Raw genomic sequence first — 22,929 nt, 5'->3', positions numbered from 1 at the left:
GCAAGTGGAGCATACACAAGCACTTTGAAAAGGAAAAAACAACCAAAAAATAATGAACTTTTATGTCATAAATCTGATTTTGCAGGGCAAAATTGGTGGAGAACTACTCGAAGCCAACCATTGCCAATTTTGGCCGGTCTCTGTTTGGAGGCTACTGTCCCACCTACGTGCCAGACTTTGTTGTACACGGGATCCCCAGTGACGACAAGCTACGGCAAAGTCTTACAACCGAATTAACCCATGCGGTTCAGGTAAAGTCTTTGAAAAGACACAGATTTTAGTCGCCAAGACTTAAATCTAAAATATCACAATTACTTGTTTTCAATAAAAATGTTTGAAAAAATTCCAAAAAGCTCTTTTGAACTAAAACAAATCCCATGTCTGTTTGTGAACTTTAAGAGTTAAGAAACTTCATCTTGTTAATTCACTGTCCCTTAATGCAGTGGTCCCTGACCCGGGGCTGTGGGGGTAAAAAGAAACACAACCCACCTGTTTCTGTTTTATTTATAATCTGATTCTGAAGGAAGATTTATTTTGATAAACTGCTGGATTCGCCCTAACATGTCCCACTCATTCTTGACGTCTGTCAAGTTGCACGGTCACGTGTCCAAAATACATCCACTACTTTAAGGGGCTGCGTCCACCGCTAAATTGAAACCCCCAACCAAGCTAGCAAAGTTAGCAAAAAGCAAACACATTTGGAAAGTGTCTTTTAGCAGAAAAGAGCCAGTGAGGAAACGGAAGAGCCTTCAGTTTCAAAATAAAAGCTGCACACGACAAACAAAGCCAGGAGCCTTTACTTGAAATGCACTCCATAATAATAATTCATAATATTCAGCTATCAATTGTCTAATGTTACGAGGATGCTGCTATTAAAGTTACTCGCAGTATTGAATTCACAGTTAAGAGAAAAACTTTTTTTTAATCCATTCCGCCTTAAACGTTGGACGAGGCTGAAGTTCAATTTTTGTTGCCCCCCCCCGGACCGTTATGGGTCAAGGGAAAAATCAACGTCCCATTTCAATGGGTCCTACATGAAATCTAGGGTACAAATAAAGTTTAATATTTACAGAGAATGAAGGAAAACTTTATCCTCTAAAGTTGAGAGAATGTGGAAAATGTGACGTCCTCTCACAGGCCCATCATGAAACCAGTCCATGATCTGAAAAGACCACTGCTTTAATGAAGCTGCTTCTCATTCTGTGGCTTTTGTTTCCAAACTGTTGAATTCATTTGAGGTTTCTTCCTGTTTATATTTCAGCATCCTGTCTTGGATGAGCCTATAGCTGAGGCTGTCTGCATTATAGCAGACACAGACAAGTGGACGGTTCAGGTGGCCAGCAGTCAAAGACGAGCAACAGATGTCAACAAACTTGGAAAAGAAGTGCTGGTGTCTAGTCTGGTCTCCAGTTTGCTGCAGTCCACTCATCAGCTCTTCAAACTCAACCTCTCACCCAACTTTGTATGTTGCACCTTCCAGGCGGTGACATCACGAGTGTTTCACAGCTGATGACGTGTGTGTGTGTGTGTGTGTGTGTGTGTGTGTGTGTGTGTGTGTGTGTGTGTGTGTGTGTGTGTGTGTGTGTGTGTGTGTGTGTGTGTGTGTGTGTGTGTGTGTGTGTGTGTGTGTGTGTGTGTGTGTGTGTGTGTGTGTGTGTGTGTGTGTGTGTGTGTGTGTGTGTGTGTGTGTGTGTGTACTCATCCCCTCCTGGTTTTTTCTCCTTTAGTGTGTCATGCACCTTGAGGACCGACTGCAGGAGATCTACTTCAAGAGTAAGATGCTGGCTGAGTATCTGAAGGGTCAGACCAGAGTCCACGTGAAAGAACTGGGCATGGTTTTGGGGTGAGCACTTTAAGTCTTAAAATCTTTCAGTTTAAAACTTCACGGAAACGTTGGAATTATACTTACTATAAATATTTACAGTTCCTGCATTTATGAAATCATTTCTATAAAGACTTTAACTGTTTAGTTTCTTAAAATGTTTACATTTTTGTAAAAATATGTCTTTTATTCAAATTGTTGTGAATCTGGAGCAGATGAAAACAAAACGCTGTTTCAAAACGATCGTATTTGTGACGTAAAAAATACTTGAGTCACAAGCTCCCTGCTTCACTTAAACAGAGAGCGCCCAGCGGGGGGGTCGCTACCCACCAATGACCAACTTAGAGGCAAATTTTTAATGAACTATGCCTCTCTGAAGAAGAAGAGAAACGGCATAATGATAACTATTAGACGTTAAAAAGCACCCAAAAGATAATTGGAGTGATGCAGGACCTTTCTTTGTGTTTGAGTGTGAAATCTTGACGTTTAGTCTAAGCTGCCGATCTCACTTTTTCCTTTGTTTCTTATAGAATCGAGTCCAGTGACCTTCCGCTGTTGGCTGCGGTTGCCAGTACTCACTCCCCCTACGTCGCTCAGATCTTACTATGAGACTGTCAACACCAAGAACATCAAGGTCTTGATGATGACCAGAGAACAGTTGACCTGTGGAAAACCAACATGATTTCCTGACCTGTGGATCTTTCTGGGGTTTAATCATCAAGGACCTGAGCTGTGTTCACCTTCATGGACCAGAGTCTCAGACGGAGCGGACACTTCTGCTGATCTAGATGTAATGTGGATGTTTTACCACCAGGTGGCGGCAGAGAGCAGAGAAGAGTGAGGTTCTGCAGAAGACTGAAGCTACTTTGAAATTACCTGAATGTTTTTTTTTTTAACCAGACTTTTTATATGTTTGGAAACAAAAGCCAAAGACTTCTAATTTTCTCGGTGAGATTGACATTTTTATGAGGCCTATAATACTTTTTTTTTAATCCAATTTCTTCACCTGTGCAATTGCACATATGGACAAGAAAGTGATTTTTTTTTCCTTTTTTTTTTCAACTATTCTTTGCAGTAAATATGCTCAGAAGTTATACTATGCCAGTTGTATCATTTTGATTAATTCTCAAGTATTTATGTTTACAAGCCCAGCTTCACAGAGAAAGTTAAAAAAAAATCCTTGAAAATGTTTTTGCACACCTGTCTGTCCTTTTGTGTGGTGTTTTTTTCTTTTCTTTTTCTTTTCATTTCTCTCTAGTACAAACTGGTTTTGAAACTGCTAAACCCGGCTTTATCAAAGATACTGCACTACCTCATATCTTCATGTGGGCAGTGAACGATTTACAATTGTCCCACACGGGACATTTGAGGTAAATTTTATATAAAGATTTAATCAGAGATTCGACAACTGTGCAAACGACATGCTGTGCTTTGGTTAAAAGGGAAAGTTGTTTAGTTGATTTAACACGAACGAGAAGAAAAATCCTTTTAAAAGGGTCCCTTGATATTGCAGACCACCTAAACCTTGGATTCTCTGTATTTTACAACAGAAAATGCTGAAGTTTTTCACTTTTTATAGCTCTGTCATCCTTTTTATAATGTTTACTGCGTAATATTTGATGCAAAAAAAAGACTAGCAGAGTTCATTGGGTTTACTGGTTAACACTAATAATCAACAATTGGTTATATTTCTACTTTTTCTGGTATTGACAGACCCTTTGGTTTGTGTAAGCCTGGGGGGGTCGCTGATATAAATGAACATGCTGAAGGAAAGGGTGAATCTATTTTCACAAGTCATATTTTGAAGTTGATTTCTGTCAAATGTTAGCCTGGTGGATGCAGCCTGACTGAAAAGAGCTTTAGCCATTTTGAAGGATGTACGACAAATCTCCACATCTGCTCAGGTTCGGGAGGAACGGATGCAATTTGACTGCTAGGAAAAGGCAAACGAGTGGATCCGTTACCCCGACGACGTTTGCTCGTTCAACCGGTTCTCACCCGGATTAGAATCCAAGTCTTAATCAAAACGTGACATGAACGCTTCAGGTGTTTGTTTTGCTTTTCAGAGTGCACTTTGCTGTTTAAGCTGGTGAATGAAATCTTATGTATATTGAAGATGCTCCAGTATATCAGCCTACATTTTTTTACCAGCCAGCCAACATGTTTAAGATGTATGAATTTATAGATCTGCTTCTTTTCCTTTGTATATGAATAAATTATAGTTTCCCATTTAAGTGTAACGATTTCTGTAAACTGTACATACTCAATTTATTTGTATAAATTGTCTTTTTGCAACCTGACATATTTTTTCTTTCTTCCCAATTTTCTGGGAATGTTGTGCAATAAAGATGCTGAAGAATGGTGTGTCTAATAGTTGTGTAATAAAATAAACTACAATTGCAATTGTGGATTGTTTAACAGATAAAACAAGTGACAAATGTGTGTGACTCACAACAGCACAACACACTGTGACAGCCCACAGGATGTCATTTTTCAAAGCAAATGTAAGGAAAAAGAAAATATTGCAACATTTTAAAGTCTGTGCATGTTCAAAAAGCACTTGAGCAACATTGCATCACATAACTTTGACTTAATGGCAGCTTTCTTACTTGTGGGATTAATGTGTGGTTTCCTCTTAAATGACTAGTTAACCACGTTTATTTACAGAAAACCACATGGAGAATCTCTTTTTAAACAAACTTATTCTAATAAATCCAATATGTAAACTTGTTGATTTTTTTATGGTATGAACTTTTTTTCTTCAACCAAGAAAAAACGCTTTCAAATACAAGAACTGTGACTAAAATGTTTGTGCAATCTCCACAGGAAGTGAGTCCTAGTTTAGTGCAAGAAGAAGTAGACCCGCAGAAAGTAAATGTTTTCACATCACAAAACAAGTTCTGCGTCTTTAAGCTGTTTTCAAAACAAGTTGTGCACAAATTAAAACCCAAATCAAATCTGAAATACGACAGGCGTTTGTTAAATTTACGTTTTTTCCTTTTTCTTTCTGTGAGAGGCGGTTTCATTTTCATAAAGTAAGCAAAGGTATGACGTCAAACTCACATGAACGAGATCCAAATGGTGCGTTTGGGGAAGCTGCGGCAATCTGAACCTTAACCGTGTTGATCATAGATCCGAAGTTGTACGGTATGTTCAAAGTTGCATTTTTCCCCCCAAAAAAACATTCTTGAGAGGGGCATTTGTTTGAGTCTTTAGTGATCCTTTGTGCCGTATAAGCTATATAAACGTTATTTAATGCATGCAGGCTAGACATGGACAACAGTATGGGAACGTCAATGTGTTTTTCTTTAGTCAAATATAGTTATTTTGATCAATTAAAAGAGGTTTTGAAAGAGTTTTGAGGACGAATTGAAAAATACAAATTATATATATATATATATATATATATATATATATATATATATATATATATATATATATATATATATATATATATATATATATATATATATATAAAGGTGACTATATATATAAAGGTGACTTCTTTAGCAATCATTGCAATATTTTTTTGTCTCTGTTCTGTTCTCTTTGAAAAATTGATATTATTTAAGCGTACTTATACGTTACAGTCTCTGATTTTTACTGACGTTTAGTCATTGAAAGAAGGGGGGACAACAAAGAACACTGAAACCAAGGGAAAAACCTGTTGCGTTTGCTCAAGTCACTGAGTACTTTTATTTCCAATGCGCGTGAATGCACCATAATGTCCGGGCGAACAGAGGGATCTGAAAATCTGAACTCCTGGATTTCACTGACGCCAGCTACCAAAGCGGATTTTTTTACACCGAAAATGTCGCTAAATTAGGCAAAGAGACCAAATTCAACCGACTTTTTGTCTCTGTTGGGGTATTTTTTGGACGTCTCGTAACTGCAAGTCTTTTAAAAGTATCTTGATCTTCGCCCATGAGAGTAAGAGGAGTTCGCGGTCAACTTTTGTTTGGAATAAAACCCTTTTTATGCTGAGCCTGGAGAGACCGTTTCCACAGGGATGTGAGTTTCTCCGGACACACGGTGACTCGGACACGTACGGTGACGACGGTGAAGCTACCGAAGTTATGAAAATGACGGGGGCCATGGAAGCTTCTTTCAAGCTGGCATTGAAGAAGCCCCCGTCGGTTCGGACGGCAGAGGTAAATAATCCAGTTAATTAGCATTTCTGTGCTAATGTTGGTCAATTATAAAACACGTATTCGTGGTTTAAGTTAAAACACACAGTCCAATACATTTGCTGTACAACTTAGTTTAGACGTCACAACAACAACAACAACAACAACAATATGCTGCTTTTTTGGTAGTTGTGAAGTTTGGCTTTTCTTTGAAGTTAGCTGAACACAAACGTTAATAAAAATTTAAATAAAGTTTTATTCAAACGCTGTGTCGGCTTCAGTGCACTCTGCTGAGTGTTTGAGAACGGTGAACTAACATTTCAAGGACTTGAACAGCAGAGCTTTGACCAAATCAGATGTTGCTTTAGGAGATGTTTATTTTATTTTATTTTTTATTTCTTTAAACTGACCCTCATCCTGGGTCAAGTTTGCCCTCACTGAGCATGCGCGTCCCATCAGAGGGTCCATTCACCAGGTCCAGTTTAAAGTTTGGGAAAATCCTAATTTTTATTTTTTTCTAGTAAGTTTTAGATCATCGCGGCTTTCCTGTTTCTCCTTCTTCTCCTCCTCTCCTGGCATCTGCCTCCTCTTTTCATGAAGCTGTGGAAACACAGCTGGTTTGTCCTTGCTTGAGTTGCATTTTCTACTTAAAATAAATCTTGGCTAGACCCTCCTCCCCTCCCTCCCTGTGTTCTATAAAATGGTTTTATGGAGTAAATGCTATTTTTAGAAGGATAGGGGAAAAAAAGATTCAGAAAGCTTTCAGTTTTTCTGAAAGCTCTTTGACACAGATTGAAACTTGTGCAAGAACTTCTGGGGAAGAAGTGATTTTAGGGGCAGGTTGGCACAGTAGAATGCATGCGGAAGAATTTTTTGGTATTTTGTCAAAAATCTTACCACAAATCTTTATTATTAATAAAGTTTCTGCCATCTAGACACAGAATTGCAAAACGATTCAGTTGAGCTATGATGACAGTTCTTAAAGACCCACTGATGAAAAGAATTGTGTGCTTTTTTGACATGTTTTGTGGAATTCTTCTGATTACGGAGGACACAGATGAGGAAAATTGAGCTTTAATAATTACCTTTCTGAGAATTTCTTCATTGAAATTGTAGTGCATTAGCAGTAGACAAAAAAAAAAGGCTGTTTTGAGAAAAAGTGTTTTGTTTTTTTTACGTAAAAGCTCTTTGCTCCTCTTTATTCTGATGCATCCACTTGCAGACAAAGGTATCCGTGTACATCTTCATTTTCCTCGTCTGAGCTGGCATCTGGCTCTAAACTGAATGGCTGCATGGCTCCAATATTGTTCACTATTTTTGTTGCACTGGTAATGTTAATGTCCGGAGGGGGAGGGGCTGTACGCTGTTGGGGGATAGTGTAAATGAGTAGCTCAGTTATGGGCATTTACTCTACTACTTCCCCCTCTCATTCCAAATAGGAAGTACCCACTGGTACCAAAAAGCTGAAATCCCGTAGACTTCTATTGAGAAAAAAAACAGGTTTTACTAAATCATTCTCTTGGTCAGAATAACCAATGTTGCTCTACTACTTTTTATTAACACGTTCTTGCTAATCTTACTTTTTTTCATGATATTTTTGCTGTAGCGCAAGTTATTCAAGTTATAAACTGATCAATCGGATGCCTCAATAAAAGCAGGTGGCCTTGAGTCGAATGGTCAAAGCATTTGATTGACAGATTCTCCCGAGCCTGCTTTCAGTAGAAGGGGTGTGGCCTTCTAACATGCTTACTCCTGATTGGAGAGAGTGGTTGCCATAGCAATGTAGATGGACCAGTTAGGGCTCACTGAGGATGTTTGGTGCCAGCGATTGACATATCATGGAAAAATGGCGACTGAATTGACTTCATTTGGTTGGAACCGTAAGCAAGGCCTTCTCTGTTCCCGATCTGTCCAGTTTTATACAATACAGTCAATGGTTATGAGTGACGGGAAGGGATGGCGGGGTTACTCCACTATAAGGAACTCAAAGGCGAATTTCTAATGAACTGCTGCTCTGCATAAACTGTTCTAGAAAACAACAGGTTTTTTGAGTTTGGCTATAATGGTAGAATCATAAATTGCGAAGGCAGTTCAATGATTACGACTAATCGAATGTATGTAGGGGGGTCTAAGGGCAGGGATGCCAGTATAGCTTAGTCAGTTTGTTAGTTAATTTTAGTATTTTCCTATTGAACTGTATTCATGATCCTTTTGAGTTCACGTTTCACTTTTTCAATTACCGATACGAAGGCCATTGAGACGACTGTTGTTTTGAATTTGGGCTATACAATTAAAATTGAATTGAAAGTAAATACATGGTGGTGTATCAGTACACATGGTGTAACGATACACGTCGTTGAACCGACCGTAAACTGCTGTACCATTTCGGTACGTTTTTTCTTTGTTTCCCGCGTATGTATTGTAACGACCCATCTGTTTTGTCACTCATAGCGGGGAAATGAGAGCCGAACTGTCAATTAATTCGCTTCTTTGGCTGTTCTTGTCCCATACTCCACACGGCCTCAAACAGTCTGAGAGGGAGAGGCAGACAGAGAAATAGATTGCTCCATCTCCTTTCCAGCATTAAAATCCATTCATTATGAACACACATGAACAGCGTAACAGCATAAAGCTTACTTCTCTTCATAGCTCTCTCAGTGATGGTGAAGAATTCATTCATTCGTCTTCTTCCGTTTTTGTCCCTTTCGGGGTCACGGGGCTGCCGGAGCCTATCCCAGCCACTGGTGGGCGAAGGCAGGGGACGCCCTGGACAGGTCGCCAGTCTGTCGGAGGGTCATGTATCACATATCCATTCACACTCACACTCACACCTATGGACAAATTAGAGTTGTCAATTGACCTATGAAGCAGGTTTTTGGACGGTGGGAGGAAGCCGGAGTGCCCGGAGAAAACCCACGAACATGCAAATCCACACAGAAAGGTCCGTCATTGATGTTCAAGTCCCCCAGCCAGGACTTGAACCGGGGGCTTTCTTGCTGTGAGGCGCTAACCACTGTGCCACCGTGCAGCCCTGGTGAAGAATTCAACACACAATATTTCACACTTCCCATAAGTCTTAGTGGCTATAGGCGGGGCTAACCCCCAGGTCGCCACTGTATTAAATTTGTGCCGACCCGGAAGCAATGCTAGCCGTGAGTTTCCTACGAGACGCTATTAGGGACGGACAGTAAGCATGTCAACATATGGCAAATGCAGACGCGAGGCCAGAGATCAGGACCCCCCCCCCCCCCCCCCCATCTCCTTACGCTCTCCTGTGTGGGAACACTTTGGCTTTGTTGTCAGCATCCATGAAGGAAAAAGACAGTTGGATAAGTCAAATGGTGTGTGTTGACAGCGTTACACAAAGATAGTGTATGCCACAGTAACACATCCAAACTGTTAACTAACTTAAAACGGCATCACCCCACTATAACAATCGGGTGTACAAGAAAAAAAAAGGGCAAGTCAAAATGTTTTTTTCAGACCAATGTTAATTATCCAAAGGTTTTGGTTCCTGGGAGCTAATAGTTTTTCTTATTTTATTAAGCAGATCACCTTCATAGGTCCATTTTATTTATTGTTATGTAAACCAATAAATGCATTTTGCAAATAATTTTTTTCTGCCTTTTTTGTACTGAATAAATACCAAAAAAAAATAGATAAAAACTTTATCAGTCTCCCAAGGGAGAAACTCATGCGTCCGGCAGCAAAACACACACAATAAATTTTAATAAAATAATAGTTCATAAAATAGCAGTTCATATCAGGCAGATTTGTTAATCAGGAGTACTGAAGCGAAATGTACCGAACCAAGCCCTCTGAAATTCTGAACCGAACCGAATTGAGATTTTAGCGTATCGTTACACCCCCACTAAATACTCGGTGGGTTTGTCTACAAAAGAAATGGTGCCACTTTTTTCCTGCAACGACTCCCAACTTCCACCAACCACGCTGATGAGTGCAGAATGACTCATTACTTCCCAAGTAATAACAGCACAAGAAGCAACATGTTCTTCCAAATTTGGGATAAATATAAAAGCTCAAAGGAGGCAGAGACTTTGATTTGTGTCTTTTTCTAAATAATCATTCTTCTAAAACTCTAAAATGCCTCACCTACTTGCTAAGGTCCATTTCTTTTTTTAATATTATTGATGTTTTTACAAGCAAACTGTACTTACAAGAAAATGTACAAGATTAGGCAGTTTAGTGGTGTAACCAACACTTTGAAGAAATCCATTTGAAGCTTTTACGGAGCTGGAGTTTTTTTGAGAGTGGATTACACAGCCTCCTTTTTTGGATTTAGCTTTAACCTTTGTTAATAACAAATTAAAATAGTCTTAGCTGTCCAGCTTTATTGTGACCATCAACCTTATGTGAACTTTTAGAAAAAAGGCAGTGGAAAAAATGTTGGTAATGTTCTGGTTTGACGTCTGAATCATAAGGAAGGATCCGTCCGTAAAGCTAAGCTTGCATAATATCATAAAGGGCTTTTCCACCTTTGCTCCTGCTTATGCTTTATTGACATGTATGCATTAGGTTAAATGGCGTCATCTGGGGCTGATTACCACTGCCTACAAACTGAATCCATTTGGTTTGTGTTCTGATGTTAATAGATTATTAATATATGTGTCGAATTTCCAGTTTTACAAATATGGTGTTTGACTATAAAACAGGTTTTCAGTTAACCAGTCACCCAAACTCCAAAAAGGTGTAATTTCTATCAACAACATTTTAATTCTTATAGTAAAAAAGCAAAGAAAAGACAAATTCAAAGATTGATTGAACTTCAATCGACATTTTAAACCCAGGCCTTTTCTGTTTTTTATGCGTTTGTTTAGTCAAAGGTGTCTGAGCGTGCTCAGTGGGGTTTTCCAGAAAGCAGGTTATGCTAGCTCCCACGGTAAGTTTGAGGCTAAGGAAGTTGATAACCTCAGCTTTGGGTTCCAGAAAAGGAGGTATGTTTCAGAGTATGTCAAGTTGCCATGGCAACTCATGCTCTGAACATAACCTGGTCTGGAGGAGGTTTAGTTGAAGGTTACTTAGTTTTCAGAGAGGTGAAGCAGCATGGCGTGTCCATTTGAAGATGATTTAGTGGATGAAGAAGCTCAGATAATACTTTTTCCACCATGAGAGGGTGATAAGACCACGTATGGATGTTGAAAAATAAACTTTTTTACTTTGATCTAACTTAATTATTTTCTTCAGTCAAGATAAATTATTTTTTTGTTAAGTAAGCTTAAAAATAACACGTAGTTTTCAGACAATTATTTTACTTTCATTCAAAATAATTCAATTAAGTAGGTGCAACTTTGGTGCTGCTGTTAGAGCGGCGCCGCAAGGGATTGTGGGATACCATTCCCTTAAGGCCCGTACACACCGGGACGAATATTCGCCAGGCGTTATTCGCCACGTTTTTTGTGTTCACACCCAGGCGATTTTCGCTGACGATGAGCCGAGCGAACATGCAATTTCATTCCCTGACATTAGATGGCGCTTAATGTAAACAGAAATACTCCTGTACACAAGGTGGCGCTGCGCAACTTTACGATTCTTAAAGTCGCTTTTCACTCAGAAGAAGAGAGCAAGTATTTACGCGCTTGTCAGAATAATACAAAGAAAACATGAATATTTCAAGCATCAGTAACTCCAACTGGTGCTTGGTAAGGGGATATTTGAGAATGTCCGTCATTATTTCTTTGCGGCAGTGTAGACGCTACTTGGCGTCTATCTTCTTCGCTGGTATGTGTGCTCAGCTAGGCAGTTTTGTGTTTGAGCGCCCCCAAGTTGTGTTTTACTGTAACTTCAGAAGCTCCAGACACGTGTGCAAAAGCGCCGTTCTCATTGGTCGAATAGATTTCGACGCGATGCGTCGAAAAAAACAAACAAACCCGTGGCGTTTCTTTTTTTTTTTTTGACGCTTTTTTCGCGTCGGTGTGCACACTCTCATTGGTGCCCTATGTTTAGTCACGAGGCGTTAAACGTCGGCGAAAATCGCCGGCGAAATTCGTCCCGGTGTGAAAGGGCCTTTAGCCTGTCTGGACGGATTTGGGTTTAAGTGTGGGTTTTTGACCAAATGTGTTTAGTTGTTTAGCTGTTTTACTGTGTTTTGCCGCGTTATTTTGTCCTACTAAGCTTAAGTCTCTGCACCATGAGTGAGAGGGAGGAAGAAGATGATGAGGTTATATAGCACCCCTACCATGAAGTGCTGTAATGACAATGACGGAAAGATTCTAAATGAATTTATATCCTCTGTACATGTAGTTTCATTCTTTTTATTGTTATGCAAATGAGTATATCTGCTGGCTCAAACTTAGACATATAAGAGTTCAAGAATTATAATTAATTAAGATGGAAAATATATTAATTGAATTGGAGTAATATGACATTTAGTTAGATTAATATGTAAATTTGAGTTGTATAAACAATTATTGAGTTTTATAGACGTAAGAAATTAGGTTGAAGAAATTTAACTCAATTATTTGTTACCAATAGAAGTAATTCATTTAAGTTGGCAAAATTGGATAAGTTTTATATCTATGCGTCACAAGGAAAATGGAAATAAGATCAGAAACTCGTGCGTTTACTTTCTCCGTTCTTTTTCTCCAAGCAGAAACTTTCTTTTGCTGATGATGCAGCCGTGTTACTTCTTTGATGGACGTATAATCTTCATATGTCGTCTTTAAAATCTCAGACTCCGTGTCACTGAAGTGACCACCATGCATTTCCATGGTGACTCCGGAAATCGGCGATCCATTGTACCTGCTGTGTACGTGCGTTAACCCAGGGTTACCAAGTCGAGCGTAATTACGCCAACTCATATCCGGTCTTTTGGAACCGACATACCCCGAGTAAACAAGTTCAGGCAGATTTCAGCCAGAGTTCAGGCTTAAAGTCAGGGTAGTTTAAACATGCTTCCTGGAATACCCCCCTGATGTGTCTAGTTGTGTCTGTGGGATGGCCAGGTTTGTTTTTCTTGCTCAGCACATAAACAGTCAAATGAATTTATTTAAATATTCCCGATTTGATCAAAACAATTGTTCTGTTCTATATTTCCATATGTGTGGTAAAGTGGGATCACGTTTCAAAGTCTTAATAAAGGAATTTGAATTCTAGATAGTTAAAAATGCATTAAGAAATATTAATTTCATAACAGTACTGGTAAATAGAAATAGGGAGAGCTAAGATGAAAGTTAAGTTGTTTTTTTGTCTTGCTCTGACAGTCGCATAACAGACAAATCTTTTCAAATGACCTCTGTTTTCTTCAAATGCAGAAGTAAAGGTTAATTTCTGATCAAACTGTTTTGGGATCGCTAAGAGAGAGATGGTGATACTGGGGGTATTCCCCCTGAGGTGGTTTTTGTTTGACCTCAACCATAGGAAGGAACTGTGTAACCTTTATAGTTTAGAACAGTTTTGCCTTTGTACAACCAGAAGATCAAAGAAAGATGGCAGTTCCTCCTAAAGCCCAGTCAGAAAACCAAACAGCTCTTCCCCTTCAGGCTTTGCTTTGACTGGATTGACAGATTTGCAGCTCGCTGGTTCCATATTGTTGAAACACTCTTTAGCTGTCTTCATACAGCATCACAACATAGTGGTGAACAAACAAACAAACAAACAAAAACCTGAAACATTATGTAGTTGAATCAGAAAGACGGTTCAGCACTGAACAACACCTGCACATGTCGGGAATCCAGGATAGCTGAATGAACTGACAGACGGCTGCTCCATCGTGATGATCATTATTATTTTGGCTTTTGCAATCAGGGGCCAGTGCATCACAAAATAGAAACAGAGGTGGAATAAAGTATTCTGCTGTTCTGGTCCATACTGTCGTCACGCTGCAGAACAGAGAAGGAAGAGAGAACTGCTTTGTAATGATGCTTTGAACTGAATGTGACAGTCACCTGCTTCACCATCCATGTCAGGAGTGGAAGCAGCAACCTGTTAGTGTTTTTATTGCTTTTCAGGGAGTTTCTCAGTGTAATTAGGACATTTTCTCACAATTCTGAGGGTTATGTTTATGTTTCACACCACTGAAAGAAAGCTAGTTATGGGCTAACAGGGTAGATGACCTGGTAATGAGACATGCTTCTTATGTAGGATCTTGACTAGTGAATTATGGGTTTGAATTCAATGTAGCCACTTTTCTTTTGGGTTCTTACAGGCCCAACTTGATACTAACCTTTACAAGTCATAAACACTGAGATTTAACGGTGTTGTGCTTATCAGTGTTAAGAACAAATGACTTGTTAGTGTTCAAAAGTCATCTCCCACCTTCCAATATTACTACTATAATACTTTAAAGCTACTGTTTAGTAATATCTGCAGAAGTAGAGCATTATTATCTAAAATGTAAAATATTTCATGTTTAGTTAAGTGGTGTTATGGTGTTAATTAATTAACAATTTAGCTTGGTTTTTGAAAAGTGGAGCACATGAAGAACCAATGGAGGACCAAATCTTTTCTGGAATTAGTTTAGTCCCTAAAAAAAAAACTAAATAGATAAGATAAAATAGGATATAGATAGACACACACACATACAGTTACTGAAAATGTCATGAGTACAGTATGAGTACAGTATTACTCAAAATACATCAGTAATGCCTTACACTATATAGTTAGTACAAAAAGTAAATATGTCACTGTAAGTCGTTCCCATGCTGGGAAAGTTTCTGCTGTAAAGCCAAAATCAACTCAAACATCCAATAATTTAGATGATTTATTATGGGAAATGCACTGTTAAGTCACAAGAAGTAATAAATAGTCATTATTTCTCCATCCATAGTAATAATAATGTTAAATTATAGTAAACAGGTTTATTAAATAAAAGAGGGTAGTATTTAATTTTTGTATGGGTTATTCTTGTGTTCATACCCTTTTTCCACACAGCTTCGTCTGCCTTCCCCAGATGTTGTGTAGTTTCATACTCTTGAAGTAGGAACTGAAACAATACTTTATAGAAGCACAAAAGGGGAACTTTTTCAAGTAATTTTGAAAGTATAAAAAAAATCTCCTGTGCTTTTAACAGCACCTAAAGGGACGGCCAGCTAAGATCTTAACCAGGCTGGATAATGTGGCGGCAACAGATGACACAGCCCATCCATATGATTAATGGCGGTTGTTGCAGCTCCCAGCAAAAATCAAACTTTATGAGAATTCCAACCATCGCAAAGCCACAGGCTCTCAAGGGAAAGTGGAAGTGAGGCTGAGGGAGAGAAACACGCACTTAAGTGGCGACTGGTTGCTCTGAGCAGGATTTGAGTCTCCACGGACACAGCCGTGTGTGGTCTGCTGGGCTCCACTTCCAAAAACCGTCTGCTAAATGCTAACATGTTATAGCTAATTTAAACAGGGCAAATATTTGACTCCTATTCTTATTTTATAACTTTTCATTAAGCATATTTATATTGTCTTTTTTTGGGCAAATATCAACCTCTTTTAAATCGACACCATTTCTTGGGGACATTTGTTAATTAAATATTATTTTTGTTATTATTCTTTCTAATATTTGGACATATTAGATTGTATAATTATATTGGAATGTAGAAAATATTGAAAACATCTGCTGAAATCAGCAGATTGCTTTTTGTTTAAGTCCTTCAGGGCTGGATAGCACAGATTCAGGAACAGCAGCTCAAGTTTCAAGCGTCTGCTGTTTTTTTCTGGGCTGTTTTCAGTCATTTTTATTTTGAAGTAGCTGATCAAAAATGAGCAAAGAGTTTATTAAAAAATAAGAAAAGCCTCAACCTAAAAATCTTCTATTTAAATCAACATTTTACACTGTTCTTAGTTATTAAAAATATATGTATTAATTTAAATTTGTAATTCTTTCTTAAACAGAAATTACAAATGACAACATATATTTGCCAAAAAACTCTTTAAATTGAACATCTCCTTTGGAAGTTGACCAGAAAACAAAGCTGTACAAAGTGCCTGTTAAACAACATAGCAGGTGTTTTGTGAGCTGCTGCCTGCATCTTGTAGAGAGCAGTTTTTTCCCCCAGAGTGCTTCTGTTTTCAGGTGTTGATACAAATTTGTTGTGCTCCCACTTTTGGTAGCAAGAGCCATCTAACAGAATTTTCAGCATGTGATTTGTTGCTCCTATAGTCTGACGTTGCAGAAATAGTTCCTTTTTGCGATCGAGCACCGTTTTACTAGTTGCCATTTTATCATCTGTGGGTGGCGAGAGACTGATTATGAAGGCCCACCAGAGCAGAGTGCTGGAGGGAAAAAAAATCCCAATTTTCCCCAAAACAGATCTTTTTAAACGGCAAATTGGAATTATCAATCAAATGTATTTATCACTCTATTGAGAGGTTTTTCTTCCTCTTATCTGTTGTTTGTGAAGATTGATGTAAACATCTGAGACAAAGAGATTTGGGAAAAATCCATTTTTTTCTGCTTTTTTTCAGTTTTCTTCTACTTTAAAGTAATACAAAAACACCTTAAACTGACAGAAGTGGAATAAGACGGAGGCAGATCATTTACTATTACATTTTTTTGTTAAATGTTTGTTTTTTCTTTATTTTTCACAATTTCATGACCTAAAAGTCTTCCTCACTAGCAAAAACACAGATGCTTTAAATGATTTCAAGGAAAGTTCTTAATATTTTTTCGACAATAAAGCAAATACATAAGTGTTGTTTTTTTGTGGTGTCACAACAAGCTCTTGATACATTTATTTTTAACATTTATTTTGATTTCTATTCCTTAATTATCTAGGCATCTACAACTGCTGTCCTTAAAAGGATTTTGTAATAATTCACATAATTTTCTCTTTTTCTTTCTTGACCTATACTGCTTTGAATTTTAGTTGAACATTGTTCTAGTTGAGGTTCCCATCATTTCATGGAAGCTGTGGTTTCAGCATTTGCTGATGTGAAACTGAGCTGGTGATGTCTGCTCACAGATGGGTTTCTTTAAGCCACAAATAACGGCTCATTCAAAAAAAAAAAAAGAAATTTAACTAATGGAGTTTTGAAGGATTTAGTGGTGTGTTTTGGTCGCGTACTACCAGAGGTGCTTCTAATAATTAAATTCATGCTAACATAATCCATCCCTTTCTCTGTATTTGGGGCCACCTGGAACTAAAAATACATCATTCTGTTAGACGCAAAACTCTTGTAGATCACACAGATTAGTGTGGAATAATCTCGTTGTTGTTGTTTTTAATTCCATTTAAAAAAAACTCCCACTAAAGCTAGATTTGCTGACGCTAAGAAATATGTACAAAAGAGGTACATCCGTCATAGCGAGGAGCGTGAAAGCAGCTACTTCTGTAAATCTTTGAGAAAGGACTTTTCTATATTATCCATCTGACTTCATGCGTAACCTCTGTCAGCTTTGTTGTTACTGCCTGAGCCAAAGCAGCAGCTAGCTATAAACATTCCTTCAGCTGACCCCTACTGTCTTCAGCATGATGTCAGCACAGCTCTGCTCTGGCAACACAGGCCGTCACTTTTAAAAACACACATTCCAAAAACAGAGTATGCCCTCTGAAATGTGCCAGAAAGCTTCAGGGACTTCTAAAAGTTAAGTAGATCATGAAAAAGACAGTTTTGTGCAGACCAAGTATGTAAACGGAGGAGTAAACAGACCCTTTTCCTGACCCTGCACACTGAAAACACGCCTTGTGGATCCAATAAAAAGCCATTCAGATTGGGCTGAAAGTCTCATGTCCAGGTAGACACATGGACAGACAGAAAAAAGTAATTTACTTGGACTGTTGTTTCTTTTATTCCCCATGGGTTAGTCAAAGGTTATAACTGTTTTAGGGTGAGTTTGTTTAGAGTTAATTGACCTTTTTCAGGAAAGACCCAAGACAACAGCAGGGACAAGGATGATAGTAAGTTTTACACCTTAGGAAAGTGGTCCCATTTTTTTCAATGATGATTATTTTGGTGCTCTAGTCTGGATCTTTCAAAGAACTTTCTGTTGGTGCAACACGTACAGATTTTTGTCAGCTTTAGGCACTTAATTCCTGCAAAGCTGTAAATATTTTTTTGCGATTATTCCTTTAATCCTTGGTGAGATTCTACACGCACTTGATTGTAAACTTGCCTTTAAACCTCTTGTTGCTAATAGCCCTGCCTGTTTTGAAGTCCCTTGTTGGCACAGCATCTGACGACAGCTGAGCTTTGTCTCTGCTGAGAATTGTTTGAAGGGAAACACGTCAGCTGTTCCCGTGGGTGTACCAGCCTCACAGCCCGGGTTTCCCAGTGCGCTCCGGTGTGCCTCATCTAAAGGACAAACAATATTGCATGTCGGTGCTCCTCTTTGTTTCATGTTTGTATGCAGGGTGGGAAGGGTTAGCTGCATTCCACTCTGGACAAGCGCCGTGAACAAACAGGTATCATAAGCTTTGACGTGCATTGTTGGAAGCACAAATGATGGCTGCAGATATTCTCATCTTACATAGTTTAATCAAGCAATGGCTTTGTCAAACCTGCAATCTGATCACTCGCTTTGCATTCCAACAAATCATTTGAGTTGTTTGAGTTTTGAATGCATGAGATCAAGTGTGCTCCAGCAATAATGAAGCGTTCACACCAGAGATTAGCATGAAACTAGTTAAAGATATGACTTAAATGAGAGGAAACATTACGGCTGTGATCATTACTTAGGTGGCCATCTGATTCAATTCAAAAATTAATATTAACAGTTCATCAAACCACAATTAATACTACAGTTTTTTTTTCATCCTGAATTTTGTCTGACTACAGTTCCAGTAGGTAGATGACAAGAGGATAGTAAATATAATCGGCAACACCTAAATAAAACTGACACAGTAATAACCAGACAACACTCAAAGTCCTTTAATCCAAACCTTCTACATTGATTCAAACAAACATGTTTTATAAACAGACTTTTTTTCCTTTTTAGTGGAAAAACAATTGACTGTACATTAGAACTGGACTGAGTTAGTGAGGCGTCACCCGTAGAAAGTGGCCTTATCCGCCCCCAACAAAATGAAGTTAATTAGTCGTCAGGCTGCACGGTGGCGCAGTGGTTAGCGCTCTTGCCTCACAGCAAGAAGGCCCCCGGTTCAAGTCCCGGCTGGGGGACATGAAAAACACAACATCAATGGGGACCTTTCTGTGTTGAGTTTGCATGTTCTCCCCATGCATGCGTGGGTTTTCTGCGGGATCTCCGGCTTCCTCCCACCGTCCAAAAACATGCACCATAGGTTGATTGGTCACTCTAAATTGTCCATAGGTGTGAGTGTGAGAGTGAATGGATGTGTGATTGAGGATATTCTACCCTGCGACAGACTGGCGACCAGTTCAGGGTGTCCCTTGCCTACGCCCAAGTGGCCGGGATAGGCTCCGGCAACCCTGTGACCCCGAAAGGGAATAAACGGTTAAGAAGATGAATGAATGAATTAGTCGTCAATTTGTCGTGATATGGAAGCCGCCATGTTGAAACCAGACGTCGTCAGTAAACATTGATTGGTCCAAAAACTCTCAATCAAACGTTTTGAATATTGGACTGGGGGCCAGCAGGCACTCTATACTTTTAATGAAGCTAGCCAGTTTTTATTTTGAATAACTTGAACTGTAGAAGAAAAATCTCTGAAAAGAAAAAAAAGGACAAAGCGACAACGCATTAAAAAAGGTAGCAAAGCAAGGATGATTATTCAGGACAAATATATTTTTTCAGCAGAAGTCTATAGAATTTTGGCCTCTTTGAGCCTGTGAGGACTTCCTGTTTGGAGCATTAGGGAAGAGAATGATCACTCAGTCCAGTTCTCATATACAGTCAATGGGAAATGTCAAAAGGATGAACTTTTTGCAGATGCGTTATTGCATGCTTGCAGTAACATGACAATTTTTACTTTCATAATTATTATACATATATTTTTATTGAAGTTGTCGACTATATAAAACAAATTCGTTTTTCAGAATTAATTTCCGTAAGCTGAACTTTAGTTTTATATATTTTTTATCTACAAAAAGCAATTGATGGTGTTACCGTGAAGATTTATTTACTTCTGGTGACAGCAGCACAAACGGTTTGTTTAGTTTGTTTACTTAAAATCCAACATTATTCTGCAATTTTAAAGTGATAATTGCATTGCCTGCAGTGTATTTTTATATACTCTACTATAGGGCTGCACGATATGAGGAAAACTCGCGATATGCGATATTGGTGATTAATATTGCGATAACGATATAATTTGCGGTATATAAACAAATATCAAACCAACCAAAAACATCATTTCCATTTCACTGCAACAGTATAAAAATTATACTCCAAATGACCCTTGTCGACGTAGGAGGCAAACATCAAACTTAAAAGGGCTCATCTGATTAATCAACAACGTAAACGGGTCCTTCCGATTGGTTAAATGCATAAAGGGATTTATTTCATTTATTCAATATTTCAAGCTGCCATGAGTTTGTTTTAGCACATTTAACCCTTGTGCTATCTTAGATGACCCCACCCTTACATTGGCGTGTTCTCCCTACCATGACAAAGGTGGATAAAGGTGGAAAGATTTCATGTAATCCATGGACACCAGTGAAGATCACAAATCATTGAAGAAAAATCGTTCAGTGCACTGTCTAGTGGGTCTAGATGACCCAACTCCCAATGTTAAAGTGCCTAGGATAGCACAAGGGTCAAGGTAACCATTTATTGCGATTTTCGCCATCTTTTGCGGTATGCATATTGCACAGCTTGATGTCACGATAACGATAAATTTGCGGTATATTGTGCAGCCCTACTCTACTATAATTATAAAGATCTCAAATGATTGATTTCAAACTTCACAAATTTTCGTACTCGATTTGTCCGGAACAGATTTTGTATGTGAGTATTTGGTCACTCGTTACAGCCCAAGGAAACATGTTTCTTGTTTTATTCTGCTTTTATTTTCTCAACCTTTCTGAAACTAAAACTTATTTTGATTTGGAATTGGTTCATTATTTGGTCAAAACAACAGATAGGACTTAGCAAGACTTTTAGTCTTGTATGACCAGCTTCTCACATCTTTAAGTTCATTTTCTCTTGGCATCTAATTAAATGATAAAGATGTGGTTCTTAAAATACTTTATTCTTGATGCAGCTTTGACTCTATTTTAATTGAGTAGAAGTAGGCGATGAGCCACCTAGGTGCAGACCTGCCTCTACACAGCTATTTTAAGATAGTTTGAGTTAGCAGAACAAGTGCGAAATGTTTGTCAGAGAAGCCAAGCAGGAGATGACTGTAGTTGCAGAGGTGTGTACTGTGAAGATTGGGTTAAACGTTAAGATGCTTGCCTGCCATGTACTTTCCAAACTGGACTATACAGTGGTGGACAAAATTGTTGGTACGCCTCAGTTAAAGAAAGAAAGCCCACAATGCTCACTGAAATGACTTGAAACGTTCAAAAGTATCAATAAATTAAAATGTATTGAATATTAAATAATCAAAATCAGCCTTTACTTTGAGTTGTTGATTAACAGAATTATTTAAAAAACAAACTAATGAAATGGGGCTGGACAATAATGATGGTACCCATAACTTAATATTTTGTTGCACAACCTTTTGAGGCAATCACAGCAATTAAAGGGTTTCTGTATTTGTCAACGAGCCTTCTGCACCTGCCCACAGGTATTTTGGCCCACTCCTCATGAGCAAACTGCTCCAGTTGTCTCAGGTTTGACGGGTGTCTTCTCCAAATGGCATGTTTCAGCTTCTTCCACAGATGTTCAAATGTTTTGATGCTGGTGTGCCGCGGGATTTTTATCAAGGTTAAAGTGTGCCGTGGCTCCATAAAGGTTGAAAAACCCTGTGTTAGAAGATCCAGAACTCCCTGTTCTAACAATAAAATCTGTCCAACACAAGGGACCTTCAGCTTCTATCTGTGTGCTCAGCTGTTGGACTGGACAAGTTAAAAAAAACAAAACAAACAAAGTTGGAACTTTCAATCCCAACATTTAAAAATCTTACATTACAAACTGAAAACAGTCCCTTAAAAAAAATTACTTTGAAGGGACATAATTGCACAGATTTGAATACATTTGTATTAATTATCCTAGTGAAGATCAATCTGATGTGAATTTTTATTTTATGTTTTATAACCTTGCCCTAAAATTATGTGTTGTCCTATATTTTTGCATCTCAGGGTCAGTCTTGCTGCAGCTATTTCAGATAAAAGAACTGCATTTCTTGCATTTTTGTACATTTGGTGGTCTCATAAATTGTATGTTGGCTTCCTCCGCTCTTCCTTCCCTGTGAATCCTTGTACGAACAGCTCACAGTCAACAACAGCAGCATTCCTGACTGCAGCCTGGCATTGCTAACACCCACTGGAGCAGGGTGCGAGAAAAGAGCTTCTACTTGAACTTGTTCCTGCCTCTTTGTTTTGAAGTTAAATAAAAGTAAATGTCAAGAACAGCTAGTGGTTAGTGCACTATTCTCTGCAGGGTTAAGGGACATTGCTTGTGAGCTGTACAGCTGTATTTAATGAAAGAACCAGCAGTGTTTTTGGTGGTTTATGTGAAAACAAATAATTTGTTGTCCAGAAAATTGTGTCTAAAACAGCTGATGCTTTAATGCTTTTGTAAGTATGCTGGTAGATGTTTCATAACGAACCAAATCTAATTAATTTTCAGTTTAAAAGTCTTAATTTTTTTGGGGCTGTTGATGTTATGGCTTGTAAAATCCATATTTAAAAATGTTTAACAACTTGCTTCTGCCAGCACCCAGGCGCTTGCATCTCTGTCAAATTCTCAGGTGAAACATTAAACTAAGCCTCAATTGTTTCATCACCTGCTTTTGAGAACGATCGGCTGTCCACTGCTTCCTTTTTGAACATGATTGAGTAGTGCTGACAAAAGCAGGGATTCAGGGTGGCCTTTTGTTTGGCAGAGTTCTTTGTGGAAACACGGTGTCACTGTCCACATCAAAACACCAACCGTGGGCCTCTGAAAGCTTGTCTGGCCTTTTTTCTCTGCCCTCCACTATGCCCTTTGCCCTGGGCCACTGCCACTTT

General features: G+C 38.6%; 2 protein-coding genes across 24 annotated transcripts in view; both read left to right on the top strand.

Annotated features, from left to right (window-relative positions):
• Positions 1 to 4,225, top strand: part of fnip1 (folliculin interacting protein 1) — a 33,967-nt gene extending 29,742 nt beyond the window's left edge. For all 4 annotated transcript variants that reach the window (XM_011483169.4, XM_004076107.5, XM_078930968.1 and 1 more), the window contains 4 exons: positions 86 to 251; positions 1,262 to 1,462; positions 1,728 to 1,843; positions 2,353 to 4,225. In XM_011483169.4, coding sequence (XP_011481471.1) covers positions 86 to 251; positions 1,262 to 1,462; positions 1,728 to 1,843; positions 2,353 to 2,431 — 562 coding nt within the window. In that variant the 3' untranslated portion in view covers positions 2,432 to 4,225. The remainder of the gene's footprint in view (positions 1 to 85; positions 252 to 1,261; positions 1,463 to 1,727; positions 1,844 to 2,352) is intronic.
• Positions 4,226 to 5,534: 1,309 nt separating this feature from the next.
• Positions 5,535 to 22,929, top strand: part of rapgef6 (Rap guanine nucleotide exchange factor (GEF) 6) — a 122,642-nt gene continuing 105,247 nt past the window's right edge. For all 20 annotated transcript variants that reach the window (XR_013647522.1, XR_013647521.1, XM_078930952.1 and 17 more), the window contains exon 1: positions 5,535 to 5,973. Coding sequence is in view for 18 of the 20 variants with exons in the window: in XM_078930952.1 (XP_078787078.1) it covers positions 5,800 to 5,973 (174 nt within the window). In the remaining 2 variants the exon portion in view is untranslated. The remainder of the gene's footprint in view (positions 5,974 to 22,929) is intronic.

Source organism: Oryzias latipes, chromosome 14 (genome assembly GCF_053564925.1).
Source record: "Oryzias latipes strain Hd-rR chromosome 14, Olatipes_Hd-rR_3.1".
NCBI lineage: Eukaryota > Metazoa > Chordata > Actinopteri > Beloniformes > Adrianichthyidae > Oryzias > Oryzias latipes.
The sequence above is the reverse complement of the archived record's forward strand: the minus strand, read 5'-3'. Positions and strand labels throughout refer to the sequence as shown.